This window comes from Panthera pardus, unplaced genomic scaffold (genome assembly GCF_024362965.1).
Source record: "Panthera pardus isolate Hobbes unplaced genomic scaffold, ASM2436296v1 HiC_scaffold_7, whole genome shotgun sequence".
Classification (NCBI taxonomy): domain Eukaryota; kingdom Metazoa; phylum Chordata; class Mammalia; order Carnivora; family Felidae; genus Panthera; species Panthera pardus.
The window spans coordinates 79946326-79965142 of NW_026527002.1; the positions used below are offsets into that span (position 1 = coordinate 79946326).

An 18817-nucleotide genomic window follows, 5' to 3' on the forward strand; every position below is an offset into this window, starting at 1 on the left:
CGTGTCTTGTGTCTGGACGCTTTCCTCTGTGGGGCTGGGGTCTTGGAAGCGGTCCCGTGACGGTCCTGTCACGCATCTGTGCTGTGACCTGCATTAATGCTCACAGAGGGCACTGTGGCCGTGTCTGGACAGCTTCCTTCGGGCCTCACGTGTCACCGACGTGGGCATCAGGAGGCTGGGCCCCGATGCGACCCGAGGAGCGGGGCCTTCGGAGACTCCGGCACCGCCTTTCGGGGATTCGGGACCCTGGGGCGTGACTCAGGGTTGTGCAGTCTTGTCACAGATGAGGCTCTTACAAGGAACTCAGACACATGTTTCAGAAAGTCCAAGAGCCCGGAACCCCACCCACACTCCATTCCTACGAGGGGTGGAGTTCTGGAATGTTCTCTGCAGGCTCCTGAAGTAGCCGCAGAGTGTTTGCACCAGGGCAGGTGAAAGCCTGATAACGACAGGTGTGGAATCTTGACTCAGACTGCGGCCTGTCTAATCAGATTTAGCTTGTTAACATAACTCACGGTCTGGCCTACATTTTTGGGGGAGACGACGTAAGACTCTGTGTACGTATTAAATACGGTAATTTAATTAAGTAGTTCACTATCTTAGTGAACACAAATGTGTTTTTGTGTTTCTGAAGGTATCTACAAGTTCAGATTCTTACATCAATTTTTACACACTCACAGGAAGCTGACGGTTTAATTCTGATAAATATCGACAACGGGAGCGTCACCTACTCTAATGACGAGGACATCGATGTTCCCGACATCCCTCTCCTGGCGGCACAGACGTTTATTCAGAGGTAAAGGTGGGAATTTCCGCCGTGTGCTTGGAAGCGTCTTTGTTCCAGAGCTGTGTTTGCCAGTTCTGAGTGTCTTCTCCGTCTTATGTTACAGATCGATGTTTTTTTGTCGTCACGGTTTGGAAATTGTTTGTGAATATCTTATCTATGTATTTATTTCCTTCCTTTAAAGTTTGTTTGTTTTGAGAGAGAGAGCACACCTGTGCAAGTGAGCACGCGTGGGGGAGGGGCGGAGGGAGAGACTCCCAAGCAGGTTCTGCGCTTCCGGAGCAGAGCGCGAGGTGGGGGTCAAACTCATGAACCATGAGATCATGACCTGAGCCGGAATCGAGAGTTGGACCCTAACTGACTGAGCCGCCCAGATGCCCCTGTTTGTGAATGTTTTAAAACAGAAGTCATTCGTCCTCATTCAGATCTTTTCTGAATACCAGTGGCCCCACAGTCAGGTGATGGTCCCACCCCCCAGGAAGCCTCCCCACCCTCTCTCTGTGCCCCAGTCATGCGCCTGTGACCTTTGAGGTTGTTTCCCTCCTTTCCTCCTCCCTTCCCTCCTCCCCTCCTCCTCCCTTCCCTCCTCCCTCCTCCCTTCCCTCCTTCCCTCCTTCCCTCCTCCCTTCCCTCCTTCCCTCCTTCCCTCCTTCCCTCCTTCCCTCCTCCCTTCCCTCCTTCCCTCCTCCCTTCCCTCCTTCCCTCCTCCCTTCCCTCCTTCCTTCCTTCCCTCCTCCCTTCCCTCCTTCCCTCCTCCCTTCCCTCCTCCCTTTCCTCCTCCCCTCTTCCTCCCTTCCCTCCTTCCCTCCTCCCTTCCCTCCTTCCCTCCTCCCTTCCCTCCTTCCCTCCTTCCCTCCTCCCTTCCCTCCTCCCCTCCTCCTTCCTTCCCTCCTCCCCTCCTCCCCTCCTCCTCCCTTCCCTCCTTCCCTCCTCCCTCCTTCCCTCCTCCCTTCCCTCCTTCCCTCCTCCCTTCCCTCCTTTCCTCCTCCCTTCCCTCCTTCCCTCCTCCCTTCCCTCCTCCCCTCCTCCTCCCTTCCCTCCTCCCCTCCTCCTCCCTTCCCTCCTTCCCTCCTCCCTTCCCTCCTCCTTCCCTCCTCCCTTCCCTCCTCCCTTCCCTCCTCCTTCCCTCCTCCCTTCCCTCCTTCCCTCCTCCCTTCCCTCCTCCTTCCCTCCTCCCTTCCCTCCTCCTTCCCTCCTCCCTTCCCTCCTTCCCTCCTCCCTTCCCTCCTTCCCTCCTCCCTTCCCTCCTTCCCTCCTCCCTTCCTCCCTTCCCTCCTTCCTCCCTCCTTCCCTCCCTCCCCCAGCAGATAGGTATTCGGCACCCCTGGGATGCCCCACGCTGGGCCAGATTTGTGTGCTGATGAACGTTTCTAATCGTTCACTTTTGCCTGATCGTCCGAGTCGGACATTTTAGCGGGGATGGGCGCCAGGGCCTGGTGCCGTGTCTCCAGTGTGCGCTGGGGTGGAGCACCCCCCAGTGGGATGGGGTTCTCGCCCTCGGCCGTGTGGCGTGTGGTGGTGTCAGAATTCTAGAATACACGCAACGGGTGGCCTTCTGCTTGGCCAGACCCCGCAGTGGTGGGGTGCAGTGTCTCCTGTGGCCCCAGCCAGGGGAGACTGCCTCGTAACGGGGGCTGAGTCGCGTGTGGTCGCTGGCACGTGTGTGAAGGTGCCGACGCCTTCCAGGTGGTGGTTACCTGACCGGTCAGCCGGGGTTTGCGGGGCCGGGACGTCCGTCTCCAGCGGCGGCTTCTCATTGCTCTCGGGGCGGACCCAGGGTGCTCCCTGCCCCGTCCCGGCCCTGCTGACCGACCGCTCAGACCTGGTCTCAGCCCGCCCCGCCCCTGCCTCAGCCCCACGGGCTCCCGTGGGGTCTCCAGGGGTTGGGTGCTCCCCACCCGTTCAGGGCCGCTCGTGCCTGTCTGGCTTTTCACCTTTCAGCTTTCGGGTCTGGGGTCCTCGAGCGCTCTTCTCCAGCCACCAAACGGGCTGTTTTCTAGCCTTCGTTCCCTGATCCCTCTCCTCACCTCCCTGACCTCCCGTGACCTCATATCTGGGGTGCATTCTTCTGTTTTTCTGTTTCTTCCCACTCGAATGCCAGCTCCACCCTGGAGCTTTGTCTGTGGTCAGCACGCAGCCCGGCGTGCAGGAGGCGCTCAGGAAGGAAGTGGGGGGGTGGGGATGTGCGTTGGGCGTGTTCATTTTGTGTGCGAACCGCAGATTTGCCCGCTGGTTTCCAGCGCTGCGGCCTTGACGGTGCTGGGGAGGCCGGGGTTGTGAATGTGCTGACGGCCCACGGGCCGAGAGCGGTGACACCCAGGACCCTGGTGCACCGATCCCCCCAGGCCGGGCGCGGGGAAGGTGCGGGGCTGGGGAGCTGGTGCCCCTGGCGGGCGGGGCCGGGGGAGGGGAGGCTCCGGCTCGGGTAACAGTGGGCACAGTCAGGGCCTCGGCGGGGTCTGAACGACGAGCTGCTCGTGTGCAGAGGTGAGTGATCCCTCCCCGAAGTTACTGCCGGCTCTTCTGAGCATCCGAAGAGTGTTGATGCACCTGGGGGGGAGGGTAAACCCCCTTCCTGAGTGCCCCCCCACCCCTGCCCATAAGGAGTGTGAGCTGTGCTCAGCGTCCCTCTGCTGCTTCCCAGGGTCCAGAGCCTTCAGCTGCACCACGAGCTGGACCTCGCTCACCTGGGCGCCAGCACAGACCTGAACGAGGGGCGAGCCCGCAGGCGGGCCTGGCAGCAGGGACTCAACTGCCAGCTGCAGCAGGTGGCCCTACAGCTGCTCGTCAGCATCTTCAGGTAGTGGGACCCCTCCCGTGTCTGTGGGGGGCGCCGCCGGCTCTCCCTCCGTGTGGGAGGCGGCAGAATCAGGATGGGGCCCTGCCCCGGTGGCCCTGCCGTGTGATCACACCCCGGCAGGGTCAGCGGGCCTGTTTTTTTCCCCGGGGACCATGAGCGCCCGTGCGGGATTGTGCTGGCTGAGGGCTCGGGGCCAGCCCAGGGTGGGGACACTTGGGTCACCGCAGGAACGAAGCCCACCCCCGGGCACAGGCACTCAGGATCTGTCGCCAGCTCTGTCCCCAGCCCTGCAGGAGCAGAGGCGTCCGGATGGACCCTCCACCCGGGAGGGGTTTAGACCAGAGCCTGCGGCCTTGACTGCGCTCTGTGATTGTTATTTAATGGTTGTGTTCTTCAAATGCGTGTATTTCCATAAGACACAGAACTCATTAGGGAAAAACGGGACAGCGTATTGTAGACAGGTTGTGTTATCTCTGCTCAAAGCAGTGTAATTTGTGTGCACACAGATACGTGATTTTCCTTTTGTTCTTTTATATTTTTTCTAGAATTCAAAAAAATTCTTTAAGTTTTTTGAGAGAGAAAGTACAAGTCAGGGAGGGGCAGAGAGAGAGGGAGAGAGAATCCCAAGCAGGTTCCACTCTGTCGGCATGGAGCCCGATGTGGGGCTCGAACCCACAAACTGTGAGATTATGACCTGAGTTCAAGTGAGATGCTTAACCGACTGAGCCCCCCAGGAGCCCCTCCTTTTGTTCTTTTAAAACGAAATATGTCATGAGCGAGGTTTTGTTTTGTTTTTTTTGACACTTTACAATCTTGATGGATTCATAAAACAGACAATTTGGATACGGACGGTCAGACTTTATTTCTCTTACGTGACTTTTCCCTCACAACGGAAGGAGAACATTGAGTGTCCTCCGTACGGAATACGGCCCGTGAGAGCATCGATCCCGTGTGTAGGCGGTTACTTTAGCTGGGGGAGGTCGTGGGTGTTCGTGCTCAGAGAGTCTGCCCGCCCTCCTTGGGCCTCCCCCTCAGGGTCCACGGCAGGTACCGGTGGCCGTGCCGTCTGCACAGGGAACAGGGGGCCCCAAGGGGGCGAGAACAGTGAGGGTCGCTCCGTGCGGAGAGGAGCCGTGCTGGAAGTGATGGGCAGCTGGAGGAGCGGGCACACCCAAACCCAGCCCTTCTGGGGGCCAGGACCCTCTTTCTACAGGACAGAGCTTGCACAGGATGTATCTCTGGTCATTTTGTGTGTTGTGTCATAGGGATAACCTAAAAAAAGTTTTATTAATGTTTATTTTTGAGAGAGACACAGAGCGTGAGTGGGGGAGGGGCAGAGAGCGAGAGGGAGACACAGAATCCGAATGAGTCTCCAGCCTCTGAGCTGTCGGCACAGAGCCGGATGTGGGGCTCGAACTCACAGACCTCGAGATCGTGACCTGAGCTGACGTCAGACGCTTAAGCGACTGAGCCACCCAGGCGCCCCAATGGTGATAACTTTTTCACGCATTTAAAAGCGTTTCCACGCTCAGACCACCTTCTCTTTCTCAGGGAGGTGAAGAATCACTTAAATTATGAGCACAGAGTGTTCAACAGCGAGGAGTTTCTCAAAACCAGAGCTCCGGGGGACCAGCAGTTTTACAAGCAGGTGAGGAGCACGTGGGGCTCGTGGGCCTCTCTCTACTCAGAACGTTTTCAAAATACGTTTTCTCAAAAGCGTCTGTTAGTATCTTATTAATAGTTTTTACAGGAAGCTTGCTTTGCCGTGGTTTCCCTGTGGCCGTCTCCTACTTTCTTAATCCGCTTTTTAGAGTGCAGCTTACCTGTCGTGAAACGCACCCTGCGTAAGTGTAGAGAGAGGGTGATAAATCCCGCCAGACGCGTGTGCCTGGACACCGCTTCCTCGGTCCGGATCAAGACCTCTCCGTCACCCGACGGCTCCGATCCGAGGGGCCGCTGCAGCCGGGGTGAGGGGTGGGAGGCAGCGCCGGGCTTTTCTGCCCACCTGTTAAGCTTTTGGGGGCGCCTCCGTTCTTGCCTATCGTGCAGCGTCGTGTCTGGGGCTTCGTTGTGGCCGGGGGCACAACTGCTGCTGACCTCGGTGTTCTCCCGCGTTCCAGGCGGGTGGGGCGGCCTTCTCCCGGGGCTGGTGTCCCTCCCCCGCCAGGTGCTGGTGCCCTGGCCACGGAGGGGCCCACGCTCAGGCTGCTCCAGGCTCACGGGTCTCCCATGGCCCTTCAGCTTCCGTGGTCCTCCTTTGCCTAATTCCACGTGCTCTGCCCTCCAGGGCGGGCCCCTGTGCAGGCTTCCAGAAGTCTCTGCAGAGCTGCCCCCCACTCCGGGCTCCGTAGGGATTCCCAGCTGCCTCAGCCCTGAGCCCCAGGCGGGAAGCGAGGCTGCCTCTCTCAGCGGCTCGCCGTCCAGCCTGTGGCAGCGGGAGGGGACGCCCGAGCCTGGTTACCGAGCCTCAGCTCTTCTCGTGACCGAGGTCCACGCGGTAGCCATTCACGTCGGCCGGCTGGCGGCCTCTGCCTCTCTCTGGGCCCTGCCCGCGCCCTCCGTGTCTGCTCTGACGATTGCCGGACGCGCTCGGTGCTCCCCCGTCCGCGGGGGCCCCAGCTGTCAGCAGCCTCTGCACACCCTCCCCGGGACACAGAGCCTGGCCTGAGGGGCCCACAGGACGCGGCCCACGCGAGGGGCGCCTGGGCAGTTCAGTCGGTGGAGCTTCTGACTCTTGATCGCGGTTCAGGTCCTGGTCCAGGATCGTGAGGTCGAGCCCCGCGTCGGGCTCCGCGGTGACAGCACGGAGCCTACTTGGGATTCTCAGTCTCTCTGTCTCTCTAAATAAACTTTAAAAAAAAATTAAAAGAAAAAAGATGGTGCCCGCATGAGACTCCTTCGCGAAAGGCGCCACAGAGGAGCACAGGGAGAAGCCAGGGACGCGCGTGGGGCCAGAGCAAAGCCGGGTCACAGCTGTGACAGGGCGCCCGGGCCCAGCGCTCTGCCATCGCCTCCTCGCCCTGTCGGCTCCCAGAGGGCGGCAGGAGTCCCCGTGAGCCACACTGCCACCTCCAATCCCTCCACACGCCCGCTCCCTGCCGTCACTCTCCTGCGGGCTTTTTGCACGTGGGGTTTCCGGCACCTTCCCCACGGGCCTGTGCGCCTGCGGCCCTCCTAGTGCTGGGCCGGGCTGGCAGCGGCTGATGGGCCCGGGCCTCGTCACCTGCGGGCCGGTCACCCGCAGCAGGGGGCAGGGTGGGGACAGGGACTGGCTGCTGGAGGGTCACCTTGTCCGGTGAGAGACCAGCAGCCGGGTGGTGGGAGCCACGGGCCGGTGCCAGACGGTGCACTTGCTGTGGGGAGGGGGCCCGGTCCCCGGAGACCTGGAGTCGACGGCCAGAGGACGCTGGCTCTGGCTGTCGTGAGAGGAAGATGGTTGGGTTTTTGAACTTCTGGTGATTTTTCAAACATAAAGAGTGGCGACCCTTTCAGGCAGCCCGGTGGGGATCTGGAGGGTGAGCCTTGCAGGTGGGGACGAGTGAAGAAAGCTACCCGCTCAGGAGCTTGTGTCCAGGGAGCCGGGGTGGGGGGGCAGGGAGGTGGGCAGGCCGCCCCAGCACGTCGGCGGCACAGCGGGGGCCGCGATCGCGGTGGTGACTGGCCCCCTGTGGTCTGTTTCAGGTTCTGGATACCTACATGTTTCACTCTTTCCTTAAAGCCCGGCTCAGCAGAAGGATGGACGCCTTCGCCCAGATGGACCTCGACACGCAGTCGGACGAGGACAGGTGCGGTCTCTGGTGTGGGCGCGCGACTCCGGGGACCCCGACGCTCCAGCAGCGTGCAGTTACTTGGGTGGATGAACGATAAATTCGGCCGGAAAATCTCACACTTAGAAACTTCCGTAGGGCACGTCCCCACGCGCTTCTGTTTGGGGGGGGGGGGGGGACGCCGAGCGCAGCTGACGCGCGTGTGCTCCGCGTGTGCACCTCGGGGTCCGCGTCGCCGCCGCCCCACGCTGTTCCTGGCCCCCCGCAGACACCGCGTGTGTTGTGTCTCTCTGGGGGTCCCGTCCGTCCCCCCCGCCTCTCGCTGCGCCGGGGAGACTCCGACGCTGCCACCCGCCTCCCACGTGCGTGCGGGAATACCGGGCCGGGGCCGCGCTCGCGCCGCAGATGTGCGGGCGTGGAGACCCACTCTTCGGACGCGCTCGTGTCCGTAAGGCGTGGTTGCTTTTCCCAACCGCAGGTTAAGCAGGATGCTGCCGAGTCCCCGAAGACCGACCATCGAGAAGATGGCCTCCCGAAACTCGCCGTCCCTGCACGTCACTCACCGGCGCATGGTGGTCAGCATGCCCAACCTGCGGGACATCGCGGCGCCGGAGCTGCCCGCCCGGAACTCGTCGCTCCGGAAGATGGACTCCGAGGGCTCCAGGAGCAGCAGCACAGGTGGTGACCCGGCCCGCGCGCGGTGACGTGTCCCCCGTCCCTGGGGCTCATGTGGCAGGTCTGTGCACACAGCTGGAGCCTGTCCCCGTGGCAGGGGATGGGTTTTGGGGGTGGGTTTTTGTTTTTTTGTTTTTAGCAGTTTACTTGTTTGAAATACTTGTTTTGCAAACCGCACTCATTCTGGAAGACGGTTTCTTGCCTGTATTTTCCGCTCCCCAGTTGCACTGCTGTCATGGCAGTTCCACACGGTTGGGGACTTGCACGTACGTGCTCGCCTGCGTGTCTGCGCGCGTACACGCGTGTGCGTACAGGATACACGTTTACACATATGCGCGCCTGACGGTCACGACTGTCGGGCCCCGGTGAGCGCCACGCCCCCTCTAGATCCGGGGGACGCGAGGGACCCGGCGCCCCCCACCCCCGTGGCGCGGGGCTCCTGGGAAAACAGATGAACGCGTAACATCGGGGCGCGTGCTGTCACGGCACGAAGGGAGCAGCGTCGGGGACGGGAAGGGGGCCCGGGTGCGGAAGCCACGTTCCAGCAGAGACGGGAGTGGCTGGCGAGGCCGGGCCGCCCCGGTGACGTGTTCCGGGCGGAGGGACAGCGAGAGCCCGTCGGTGCTCAGAGAGGCCGCGGCTCCGTCTCTGAGGCAGGCCGTGCACGGCCCCCGGCGTCAGCTGGGCTTTCGGCGGGGTGTAAGCTGCCCTAGGCCACGTGTGCGAGCCCGTGTCTTACTCCGTGTAAGGAGGTGCCACGTACGCCTCGGTTCTTCGCGCTCGGGGCCACTCTCCACGCGGTTCCGGGAGAGGCTGGGTGAGGCCAGGCGCCGTGAGCCGCGGGGGCCCTGCCGGCCCCTCCCGATGCGTGTGCCGCACACCCAGCTGGCCTCGGGGGGCGGGGGCGTGTGTTCAAGCGGAAAGTCCTCAGTGACAGCGAAGCATTCCGGAGGCGCCTGCTGGTCTGAGTCCCCTCGCGGCGGCTTCCTGGCTGTGCGACCGCGGGCAGGGTACGTCACGCCTCTGGGCCCCGTAGTTCCTCCCGCGGAAAACCCGGTGACGCTTCTCACCCCTGGCCGTGCTCCCTCCGCTGCGGGAAGGCGTTCCGGCCTCTGAACCTTCACCTGGAGCCCCCCTACCCTTCCTGGCTCCTCCCCGTCCTGCAGGCTTCGTGGCCGAGACCCCACCTCCCGGGGTGAGCGGCCTCCCTGCAGGACTGGCCTTGCCGTGGCCCCGGTGCCACCTGTGAGGCCCTTAGGTGACATCGGTGAAGCAACTGGTGTGAGACACGGCTGGGTTAGGCCTGGCTCTGGCGTTGAGCAGCTGTGTGCCTGGAACAAGGGGAGCCTCGGCTTACACGTCTGTAAGACGGGGGCGATGACGGTGGCCATCGCACAGAGTTGCCACCGAGGCAAAGGAAACAGTCGCACGGGGCCTAGTGCTGCCTGGCTGTGCGTCTTGGCTCAGGTTGTCAGTCGGGCCCTCCGATAAAGACCGTCTACCAAAGCTTTGACTTAGCGCTAAAGTCTCAGCGGATGAAAGCGTTCCGTGTTCCCAGGGTCCGTGGATGCAGAGTGGGAGCCCCTCGTTCGGCTCGGGGGTACGTGGAGCTTTCTGGAAGAGGCACGAGGGTTCTTGCTTTACGTTGTACGCGAGGCCCAGGAACGACCCGGACAGGATGGCAGGGACACGACTGTTTCGGGGTCTGCTGATGACCTGCTCCTTCTCTCTCCGCTCTAGTTCCGAGCGCGACCCCCAAGGCGACGTGTTCCTTCAAGGTCCCGGAGATCCACTTCCCGCTGGTGAGCCAGTGCGTTCAGGCCTACTACTCCGACTGCGTGGGCCTGCTGAGCAAGGCCATGGGCCTGCTGGCCCCCGACAACTCCGTGCTGCTGGCCAGGTACTTCTACCTCCGGGGGGCCGTCCACCTGATGCAGGGGCAGCTGCTGGACGCCCTCTTGGATTTCCAGAGTCTGTACAAGACAGACATAAGGATCTTCCCGGCCGATCTCGTCCGGAGGACGGTGGAGTCCATGTCGGGCCCCGAGCGCGCCCAGGCCGAGCGGGTGCCCGAGCTGCGACGCCTCATCAGCGAGGTCGTGGACAAGCCCGGGGAGGCCCCCAAGCCGGACGACCGCGTGAAAAACTTCGAGCTGCCGAAGAAGCACATGCAGCTGGATGACTTCGTGAAGAGGGTCCAGGAGTCGGGCATCGTGAAGGACACCAACATCATAAACCGGTTGTTCGAGGCGTTGACTGTAGGTAAGAGGACGGCCGCGGCCTGGATTTAAACACGCCAGGACGGTCCGCTAACAGTGCTGTGACCCGTGGGGTGAGGCCTCTTCCCCATCTGGGCACCTACAGGACCAGGAGGGGCTGGCCTGTCCCTGATCTTTGGGGGTAGGGCAGTGCGACTGGAGAGCCAGCCGCCCCCGCAGGGTCCCCCCGTCCCGGGGAACCGCTCACCGTGTGCGATTCTGCCGTCGGTGGGAACCCTGCGCTGCACGCACGCCCGGTGGCGCAGACGACGTGGCATCGTCCCCCCTTCCGGGAGCGCTGCCTTGTCCACGCTGACCGCAGCTGTCCGTTCTGTCTTTCCCTCCTTAGAGGGACCTGTCCCCAGCCGGAGCCTTCCTGTCTGACCACGTTCTTACGTGTTTACTGGGAACACGCGTGTCTGAAAGCGGGACCTGGGCTTTGTGTGGTTTTCAAGGACAGGTGACTTGTGTCCTGCTGTGTCAGTCTGCAGTCACTCTGCTCCTCCACAGTGTGTTTCCAGAACTTTCCTGTGTTGGCGTGCGCGTGTTACTTGAGCGCCCGGCGGCCGTGTCGCAGGAATGGAGCGCGGGGCCCTCGTTTGTCTGGCCGTCGGGTGGCATCCAGTCGTTTTACTTTTCCAAATACGGACATGGTGAGCGTCACCGTGCCTGGTTCCCGATGTGGCTGTGGACGGGTCTCCCCAGGGTGTGTGGAGAAGCCCGGGCCGCACCCCCCGAGACCCCCGCCGCCCACCTCCCGGGCAGCACCGGGGTCAGACTCAGATGAGCGTTCGCTAGGGAGCCATCCCGGTGCCTTCTTTCTCCCTCTCTGTTTCCGTCCCAGGCGCTCCTTGTTCCCTCACGGTGTGGGAGCACCTCGGGCCCCCGCCCCCCACGCAGGCCCGGCAGCTTCTCCTCCTGGTCTCGTGGGGGGGCCTCCGCGGGCAGGCACGTTGGAGCCATCTCGCTGGGCACGCGGGAGACACCTGCGGGGTGACCGCCCGGGGGGTGGGGGGCGGTGAGCCGTGACCGGGGGAGACAGGTCCTCGCGGAGAGCCCTGAGCAGCAGTGCTCGGGGGCCCCCGTGACTCAGCGCCTCTCCAGGGACACCCTGCCCCTTCCCTTTGCGGGGCCGTCACGAGGACGCCAGGGCCAGCCCGGTCAGCTGCCAGGCCTGAACACAGGGGCGCGCGGCCACTGGGGGCTCTTGCTCTCGGGGAGCGAGGCGTCCAGAGCGCCCGGCGGCTCCTCGACGTCACCGTGCAGCAGCCGCACGTGGCCTTGTTGCTTCACGGCACGTGGCAGCGATGGCCTGAGCAGCACTGTTCTCCCGGCGGGAGGAAGAGGGTCCATCTCCCCAGCTGTCCCCGCCTCTGGCCAGCAGCGTGTCCCTGCACGTAGCCGCCTGGGAAGCATGGTTTTGTGGCTGGACGCGTGGACAGCGGCCGGTGTTCCCAGACTTATGCTGCAGGGATACAGAGGACAGCTGGGAGGGCGTCAGCAGACGTGGGCCGCGCCGATGGGGGGTGTCGGTGGCCCTGTTGTCACCTTGGTTCCATTCACGTGGCAAAACAGCCCATTTAACGGTCCTGGTTCTGGGATGTGTGAGGGACTGTGGGGCAGCACCAAGCATGTGTTTTTGCTTAACGACCCATGCGTTAGAAAAGCTTATTGGGGTGCCTGGGTGGTTCAGTCGGTTGAGCGTCCAACTTCGGCTCAGGTCATGATCTCGCAGTCTGTGAGTTCAAGCCCCGCGTCGGGCTCTGTGCTGACAGCTCAGGGCCTGGAGCCTGCTTCGGATTCTGTGTCTCCCTCTCTCTCTGCCCCTCCCCCACTCATGCTCTGTCTCTCTCTCTCTCTCTCTCTCTGTCAAAAATAAACATTAGGGGCGCATGGGTGGCTCAGTCCGTTAAGCAAGTGTCCGACTTCAGCTCAGGTCACGATCTCGTGGTCCATGAGTTTGAGCCCCGCGTCGGGCTCTGGGCTGATGGCTCAGAGCCTGGAGCCTGCTTCCGATTCTGTGTCTCCCTCTCTCTCTCTGCCCCTCTCCCGTTCATGTTCTGTCTCTCTCTGTCTCAAAAATAAATAAACGTTAAAAATAAATAAATAAATAAATAAATAAATAAATAAATAATAAATGTTAAAAAAAAAAGAAAAGCTTTATTAAGTCAGAGCTGGATGTTGCTGTCTTGGAATGAACTCGTGCAGTGTAACGATACACCTGAGACTTCGTTCAGGTTATTGTCACTATTTTATCGTTCGTTCGACTTTCGTGGACGTTCCCAGTGTGGTGTTCGTACTGCAAGACCAGTAACTTCCACCCCGCAGCAGCTGCTCCTGAGGGGCCTGGGGCAGGGAGGCTGAGGTGTGCCGCCTTCAGCTCGGCTGTGCGGGAGCTTGGGCTCCGGCGGCTGCCTCCCCCGGGAGACGCGTGCGGGTGAGGGCACAGGAGTGAGCAGTAGGCACTTCTGTGCGGACCTGGAGACAGACAGAGAACGCGTGATCTGTTGCGTGGGCGCGTGCAGTAGCCACGGGAGCTCGTGGCGGCCGGGGTGTGCACGGTGGGTGCGCGTGGAGTTCACAGATGGGCGCGGCAGCCAGGGCGTGAGCGTCCAGTGGTGCCACGGCCCTGGAGGGCGTGGTGTCCAAGGCCCGTTGGAGCCGCCTGGGCTCTCCGCCCTCCGGCGGTCGGGGTTCCGGAGTCTGTCGTGGAGCCCTGGCGCCACGTCTGTCCGCGAGAGGAAGCCGTTCCGGGTTCTGGTGACGCGCACTTTGTGCCGCGTGGCCCAGCGACTCGGCTGGGGCCCGGACAGCAGGAGGATGTGTCCTGAGTGATGGAAGGAAGAGGGCCCTTGGCCCCAGGCTCCCGAGGTTCAGGAGTCTTTCGTAAAGTAATGGGTTCCTTGCTCAGCTGCTTGGACTCAATGTTTTCTGACATGAGGTGAGAACAGCAAATGCGTCTGATGACGGTGCTCAGAAGCAGCGGGCAGTGTAGACCCATGTGTCCCAGAGGCGGCCGCACTGAGCCTGCAGCGGAAGCAGGACCGTGGGCAGTTTTGCGTGGTCGGCAGCCACGGCCCAGGCAGAGACCTCCAGCCCCCGGCCGCCTGGGGACACGTGGGTACCTTGTGGTTCGTTTGCTTCAGTGATGTCTTTTTTGAAAATTACACGAGCACGTACAGATCCCTGCTGTCTTGTTGTCTGGATCCAGTGGCTCTAAGATTTTGAACACACACGTGAGTGGTCCCAACCCTCGTGGGCCGATGGGAAAATAGCAATGAGCAAAGGGAAGAACAGTCAGCCCGGGCAGAGCCCTGCCTCCCGGCAGCGTTGGTCTCCTGAATATTCCGGCGCCCGCGCCTTGCGGAGGCGTGAGGGTCTGACGTTCCGGGTCTCGGTTCCGGTGACATCAGCAGTTCTGTGTGCCGGGACCTGGACCGCCCCTCCCCCGCCCCGTCCACCGTGATCTCAGATTCCCCGGGGACCGTCACCCTGACGCTGTTACGGAGCCGGAGAGGGACGTGGTTGTGCGGGGGCTCTCGCGCTTGCCCACGTCTTTTGTCCACTTCAGATCGGGCCCCCGGCGGGGCTGGCCAGGGAGGACACGTTCCCTGCGCTCCCGAGTGGGGCATCGGCAGGAGGCACGCCGGCCAACACACAAGGCCGGGTGGCGTCGGCCTGGCCACGGGTCCCGGCCCCACGCTGACCTCTGCCAGCCAGGGCTCTCCTCCCATGCCTCAGTTTCCCGATTTGTGAACGGCCCGAGACCAGTGCCTGCCTCCCGAGGTGGCTGGAAGGATAAAACGGGAGGTGGGACACGGCAAGTGTCGTTAAGCGCGGCCCTGCCGTGGGGGGATGGGCGTGCGGCCCGGCCGCTGCCCGGCCAAATGACTGCCTTCTCAGGGACGGGAGCGCGTGAGACGTTTCAGCCGGGTCTTGAAGCACGCGTAGGAGTTTTCTGTTCTGAGCACCCTGGAGCAGTGTGTGCAGACAGGGCCTGTCTGGGGAAATAGGCGGGTATGACTGGAATGTGGGGGCGGGAAGGGGAGGAGGGGCCCAAGCCCGGGGGAACTTGGGGCCTGGCGTAGGCGAGGAACGCCGCAGTGTTTGAACAAGAGACACGGAGCTGCTCCTCGCGCTGTAGGGCGTGCTGGGCGCCCAGGGGAGCAGGCCGCGAGGCCGGGGGCAGCTCTGGAGGCAGGGCCTATGGCAGCTCGTGCCTCTGCAGGGCGCGAGGGCAGAGGGGAACGTGCAGGTCCAGGATGCGGCGCCGGGGCCAAGCCCAGCGGGGCAGGAACAGCCCCAGGAACACCTCAGGATGGGAACGGACCCGGCCTCTTAGCAGCCGGGGTGCGGTGGGGGTGGGGGGCCCCATTTCCACCCTGCAGAGAAGCAAGCACCCTCCTTTGACAGCTTAGAGTCACGGCACCAGCCCCCGGAGCTGGGCTCCAGACTCGGGTCTCTCTCTGCCTCCGGAGCCCGCGAACGGTGGACATTTAGAAAGGTTACTGCGTCACTTGAGTTCATCTTGGTTACGAATAATCAAATGTATTTGCTCACGTGACTGAGATGGGGCTGGCTTCAGGCCAGGCTCGATCCTGTGGTGTGGGCGCATCACCAAGGACCCGGTCTCTTTGTGTTCGTTTCGTCTGAGGACCGGCTCCCCGCAGGCCCCGGGATAGCTGCCGCCAGTTCTAGTGGTGACCCGGGGCTTTGCCACCCGAAGAAGGGCATCCCGAGAGTTGCTGTATCCCTGGGCTGGGGGGCTGGAGAGGGCGATGGGCCGCCTTAGCAAGGGCGCTGGGGCTCGGAGACCTGCGTGCCGGCGCCATCTGCTGCCCGGTGCGGGTAGTGCACGGCTTCTTAAGGGGAAGTCAAAGTCCTGGCCGCACTCGCCTTCCCTTCCCTTCGCGGAGTGGCCCTGAGATCTCTTTTCTTTACCAAAGGTCACCAGAAACAGATTGACCCGGAAACATTCAAAGATTTCTACAACTGCTGGAAGGAGGCCGAGGCGGAGGCCCAGGAGGTCAGTCTGCCTTCGTCGGTGATGGAACACCTGGATAAGAACGAGTGTGTCTACAAGCTGTCGAGCTCGGTCAAGACAAATCGCGGCGTGGGCAAGATCGCCATGACCCAGAAGCGCCTGTTCCTCCTCACCGAAGGAAGGCCGGGCTACGTGGAGATCTCCACCTTCAGGGACATAGAGGTGAGAGCGTGGCCCGCCAGCCCCTGCTGTTTGCTAGCTGTGAGTGCCCCTCGGTCGTAAAGGTGGTCGCCTCCCCCACGGGGGACGCTCAGTGGCGCTCATCTGAGGTCTCACGTGTATTTTCGAGAAGCTCGTGACGCGTGTTGATCCCGCTCCCGAACCGTCCCGCGCCAGGAGAGGCAGCCGTGGTGGGTGCTGGCCGTGGGCCCCGCCTCTGTCTGTCCTCCAGCCGCCGCCTGCCTCCACAGACTTCCTCCCGGAATGGCAGGGAATGAGAAGCTCGTAGGGAGGCAGAACGGACCACGGGTGAACCTGCAGACGAGTCCCTTTGTGTGCACGTGTGATGTGCTGACAGGTCACGCCTGTGGCTCGCGGGCTCTCAGACGCCAGCCTCCGGTCACCTCAGGGCCTCCCCGCTCCGCTCCTGCCCTGTCCCAGCTCTGCCCCCCTCCCCGCCCCCAGGCCGACCTTCACCCGGCAGGTGCCCTCAGCCCTGAGCGCAGGGACAGGACAGCAGGGACCTCCCGGACGCCGCTCTGTAATGTCCGCTCCGCCGGCTCCCCTCCCTGACCCCAGCGTTCCTGGGAGGGGACATCTCACTGACCAGCCTCTTCTTTTTTCTGCCTCCTTAGGAAGTCAGAAGTACCACAGTAGCCTTTCTGCTTCTGCGAATACCCACTTTGAAGATTAAGACGGCGTCCAAGAAAGAAGTCTTTGAAGCGAATCTTAAGACGGAGTGTGACGTGTGGCACTTGATGGTGAAGGAGATGTGGGCCGGGAAGAAGCTGGCCGATGACCACAAGGTCCGTGGATGGGCTGCCTGCTCCGCGCACGGCCGTGTTAACGCCCAGGGGCTCCGGCGCGGTCCCGGGAGCACCGGTGGGGTCGGATGCTGTGGTTCGCGTGACCCGGCGACTGGCCAGTGTGGAGGGGCCGCCGTGGAGGGGCCGGGGCCGGACGTAGGTCCGAGTCGGGTCTTCCGGGCACGCCTTGCTCCTGACGACCCCCTCCCCCCGCCACTTCTCAGGACTAGGGTCTTGGCAGGGGGCACGTGGAACCCCCCCGCCCCCCCCCAACCCCCGCACACTTAGCTTTACAGCCCAGGGAGTTTCGTGTTTTCACTTACTTTGGGCCAGATTGGTAGCTTTGCTCACGCCGAGGTAGGACTTCAGGGTCACGAAGAACAGCACAGACAGAGGCGCAGACGGAGGACACACGGGGACAAGAGGTCTGTGCTGTGTAGATGGCAGGAAAGGACAGGAAAACCACAACGCAGCGGGCAGAGATGAACGGGGCAGTGGAGGGGCCGCGGGGGGCGGCACAGCCCACGGTCGTCACGGGGACTGCGGTCGCCCCCCCTAGAGCAGACCGTCCACGAGGGGGGCGCTGCCCTCTGTGAGAGAAGCTCCCAGGCACCGGGGGGTGGGGGGCCGAGACCGTGAACACGGAGGGAGTCTTTCCGTCTGCGGCAGGAAGGAGGGCCGGGTCCGTTCCGAGGTTGTAATACTCTGACTTTCGGACCAGCCGTCTGATTTTACGCCCACTGGTTTATTTGGCACAGACCATACAAACCGGAGCCCGTGGGCCATGGCTGTCTCTGTGAGGAAGGTTTTATGGGCGTACGTCCACACCCACTCGTTTACGACAGCCTGTGGCTGCTTTCCAGCTGCAGGACCGAGCCAAGTGGTTGTGACAGAGGCTGGAAGGCCCACAGCGGCCGGGCCCTTCACGGCAGGCGATTGCCGGTCCCCGGCGTAAACGAGCAGTGTCTGTCGCAACTGAGAGGCCGAAAGGGGTGCGACATCAGACCCGAATCCGAACTGTTGCCGTCGCCTTGAAACAACAACGCGTCTTCAAAAGTGTCGTCTTGTGTAACGTCACAAAGTCGGTGATTTCCGTGACCGTTGACGTGAGCGTGTTTCTCTGCAGGACCCTCAGTACATCCAGCAGGCGCTGACCCACGTCTTGCTGATGGACGCCGTGGTTGGCACGCTGCAGTCGCCTGGTGCCATTTACGCTGCCTCCAAGTTATCTTACTTCGATAAGATGAGGAACGAAAGTAAGACTAGCGCGTCCGACGGGGTCCTGGGGTCCCGGGGTCCTGAACGTGCCTTGAGTAGTCTTACCTGCTTGACATTAGGGCCGATCCCTAATTTCTCACCCTGTCCTCTCATGCAACTTGTGAGTTTCCTTCTGAGCGCCACACGTTCTCCTGCTTTCCCGCTGTCGCTTAACAGCTCACCCGGGAGCTCCTTGCCTAGCGGGACCCACGGAGGCTCTTCCCAGTTTGCTCCCCGAGCGGGGTTCCACTGGACACCGGCTGGGGATCGCCACGGTTCTTAGTTGCGCCGGCCGGGTGAGTGGGGTGGAGCGGAGCAGGAGGCCCTCGAGGGGCTCCTGGGGCTGGCGGAATCCTCTGTGGTCGGGGACATGCCCCCGGGGAGCCGTAGGCACCCCGGCGCGTGGTCCCTTTTGCTGACCGGTGCCCGGAGGCCCCCAGGAGTACAGATCTGCTCCCCCAAGTCCCCTTGATTTGGCGAGTTTCTCCAGGCAGGAAGTCTCCGATCGCCGGTATGTAGATGTGAATCTGGCTCTCACTTTCTGGAAGCCATACAGGGTGCGGTGGTGGACTATTTTTGGGGGGTCACGGGTGGGGAGTAGATTTTTCAAGTCTAGGAAACAGCTGGTGGGTAAGAATGACTGTCGTTTGAGTTACTTCTGCTTTGTTTCAACTTTTAAATGACCTAGAACGGTCTCGTGATTTGTATAAAGGAGAGACTGTAATTGACCACTTTACTACGTGCATAGTTGCCGCGGGCCAAGTCAGCCACAGCATAGAATTCATGAAAACAGATGAACAAAGTAGGGATGTTTTTAAATGATCTCTAGTCCCGTTTGTGTGCAGTTTTTGTTTTTGTTTTTAAGTTTACGGTGAGAGAGACAGAGAGTGAGCAGGGGAGAGGCAGACAGAGAGGGAGAGAGAATCCCGAGCAGGCTCCGTGCCATCAGCACAGAGCCCGACGGGAGGCTCGAACTCACGAGCCGTGAGATCGTGACCGGAGCCAAAGTCGGACACTCGATCAGCTGAGCCCCCCAGGCACCCCTGCACCTTATGTACCTTCCTCACTTAAAGCGCACATCTCTGGTTTCACGGTATTCACGGTCCAGCATCGGCACAGTGAATTTTAGAACGCCTTCGGCACCCCAAAAGGAAGCCCCGTAACATTTAGCAGCCACCAGCCCCTGGGCCACCACTGATGTGCTTCTGTCTGGATTTGCCTGTCCTGGGCACGTCACATACACGTGTCCTTTCACGAGTGGCTTCTC

The 18817-nt window shown here is 61.9% G+C and overlaps 1 protein-coding gene across 7 annotated transcripts in view; it reads left to right on the forward strand.

Annotated features, from left to right (window-relative positions):
• The window catches only part of DENND3 (DENN domain containing 3), a 113029-nt gene that overhangs the window by 17178 nt on the left and 77034 nt on the right, over nt 1–18817 (forward strand). For 6 of the 7 annotated variants that reach the window (XR_008419988.1, XR_008419986.1, XR_008419985.1 and 3 more), the window contains exons 8-16: nt 681–796; nt 3429–3584; nt 5136–5232; nt 7266–7369; nt 7830–8029; nt 9767–10288; nt 15231–15490; nt 16123–16293; nt 17420–17549. Coding sequence is in view for 4 of the 7 variants with exons in the window: in XM_053896484.1 (XP_053752459.1) it covers nt 681–796; nt 3429–3584; nt 5136–5232; nt 7266–7369; nt 7830–8029; nt 9767–10288; nt 15231–15490; nt 16123–16293; nt 17420–17549 (1756 nt within the window). In the remaining 3 variants the exon portion in view is untranslated. The remainder of the gene's footprint in view (nt 1–680; nt 797–3428; nt 3585–5135; nt 5233–7265; nt 7370–7829; nt 8030–9766; nt 10289–15230; nt 15491–16122; nt 16294–17419; nt 17550–18817) is intronic. The other variant, XM_053896486.1, reaches the window with a different exon arrangement.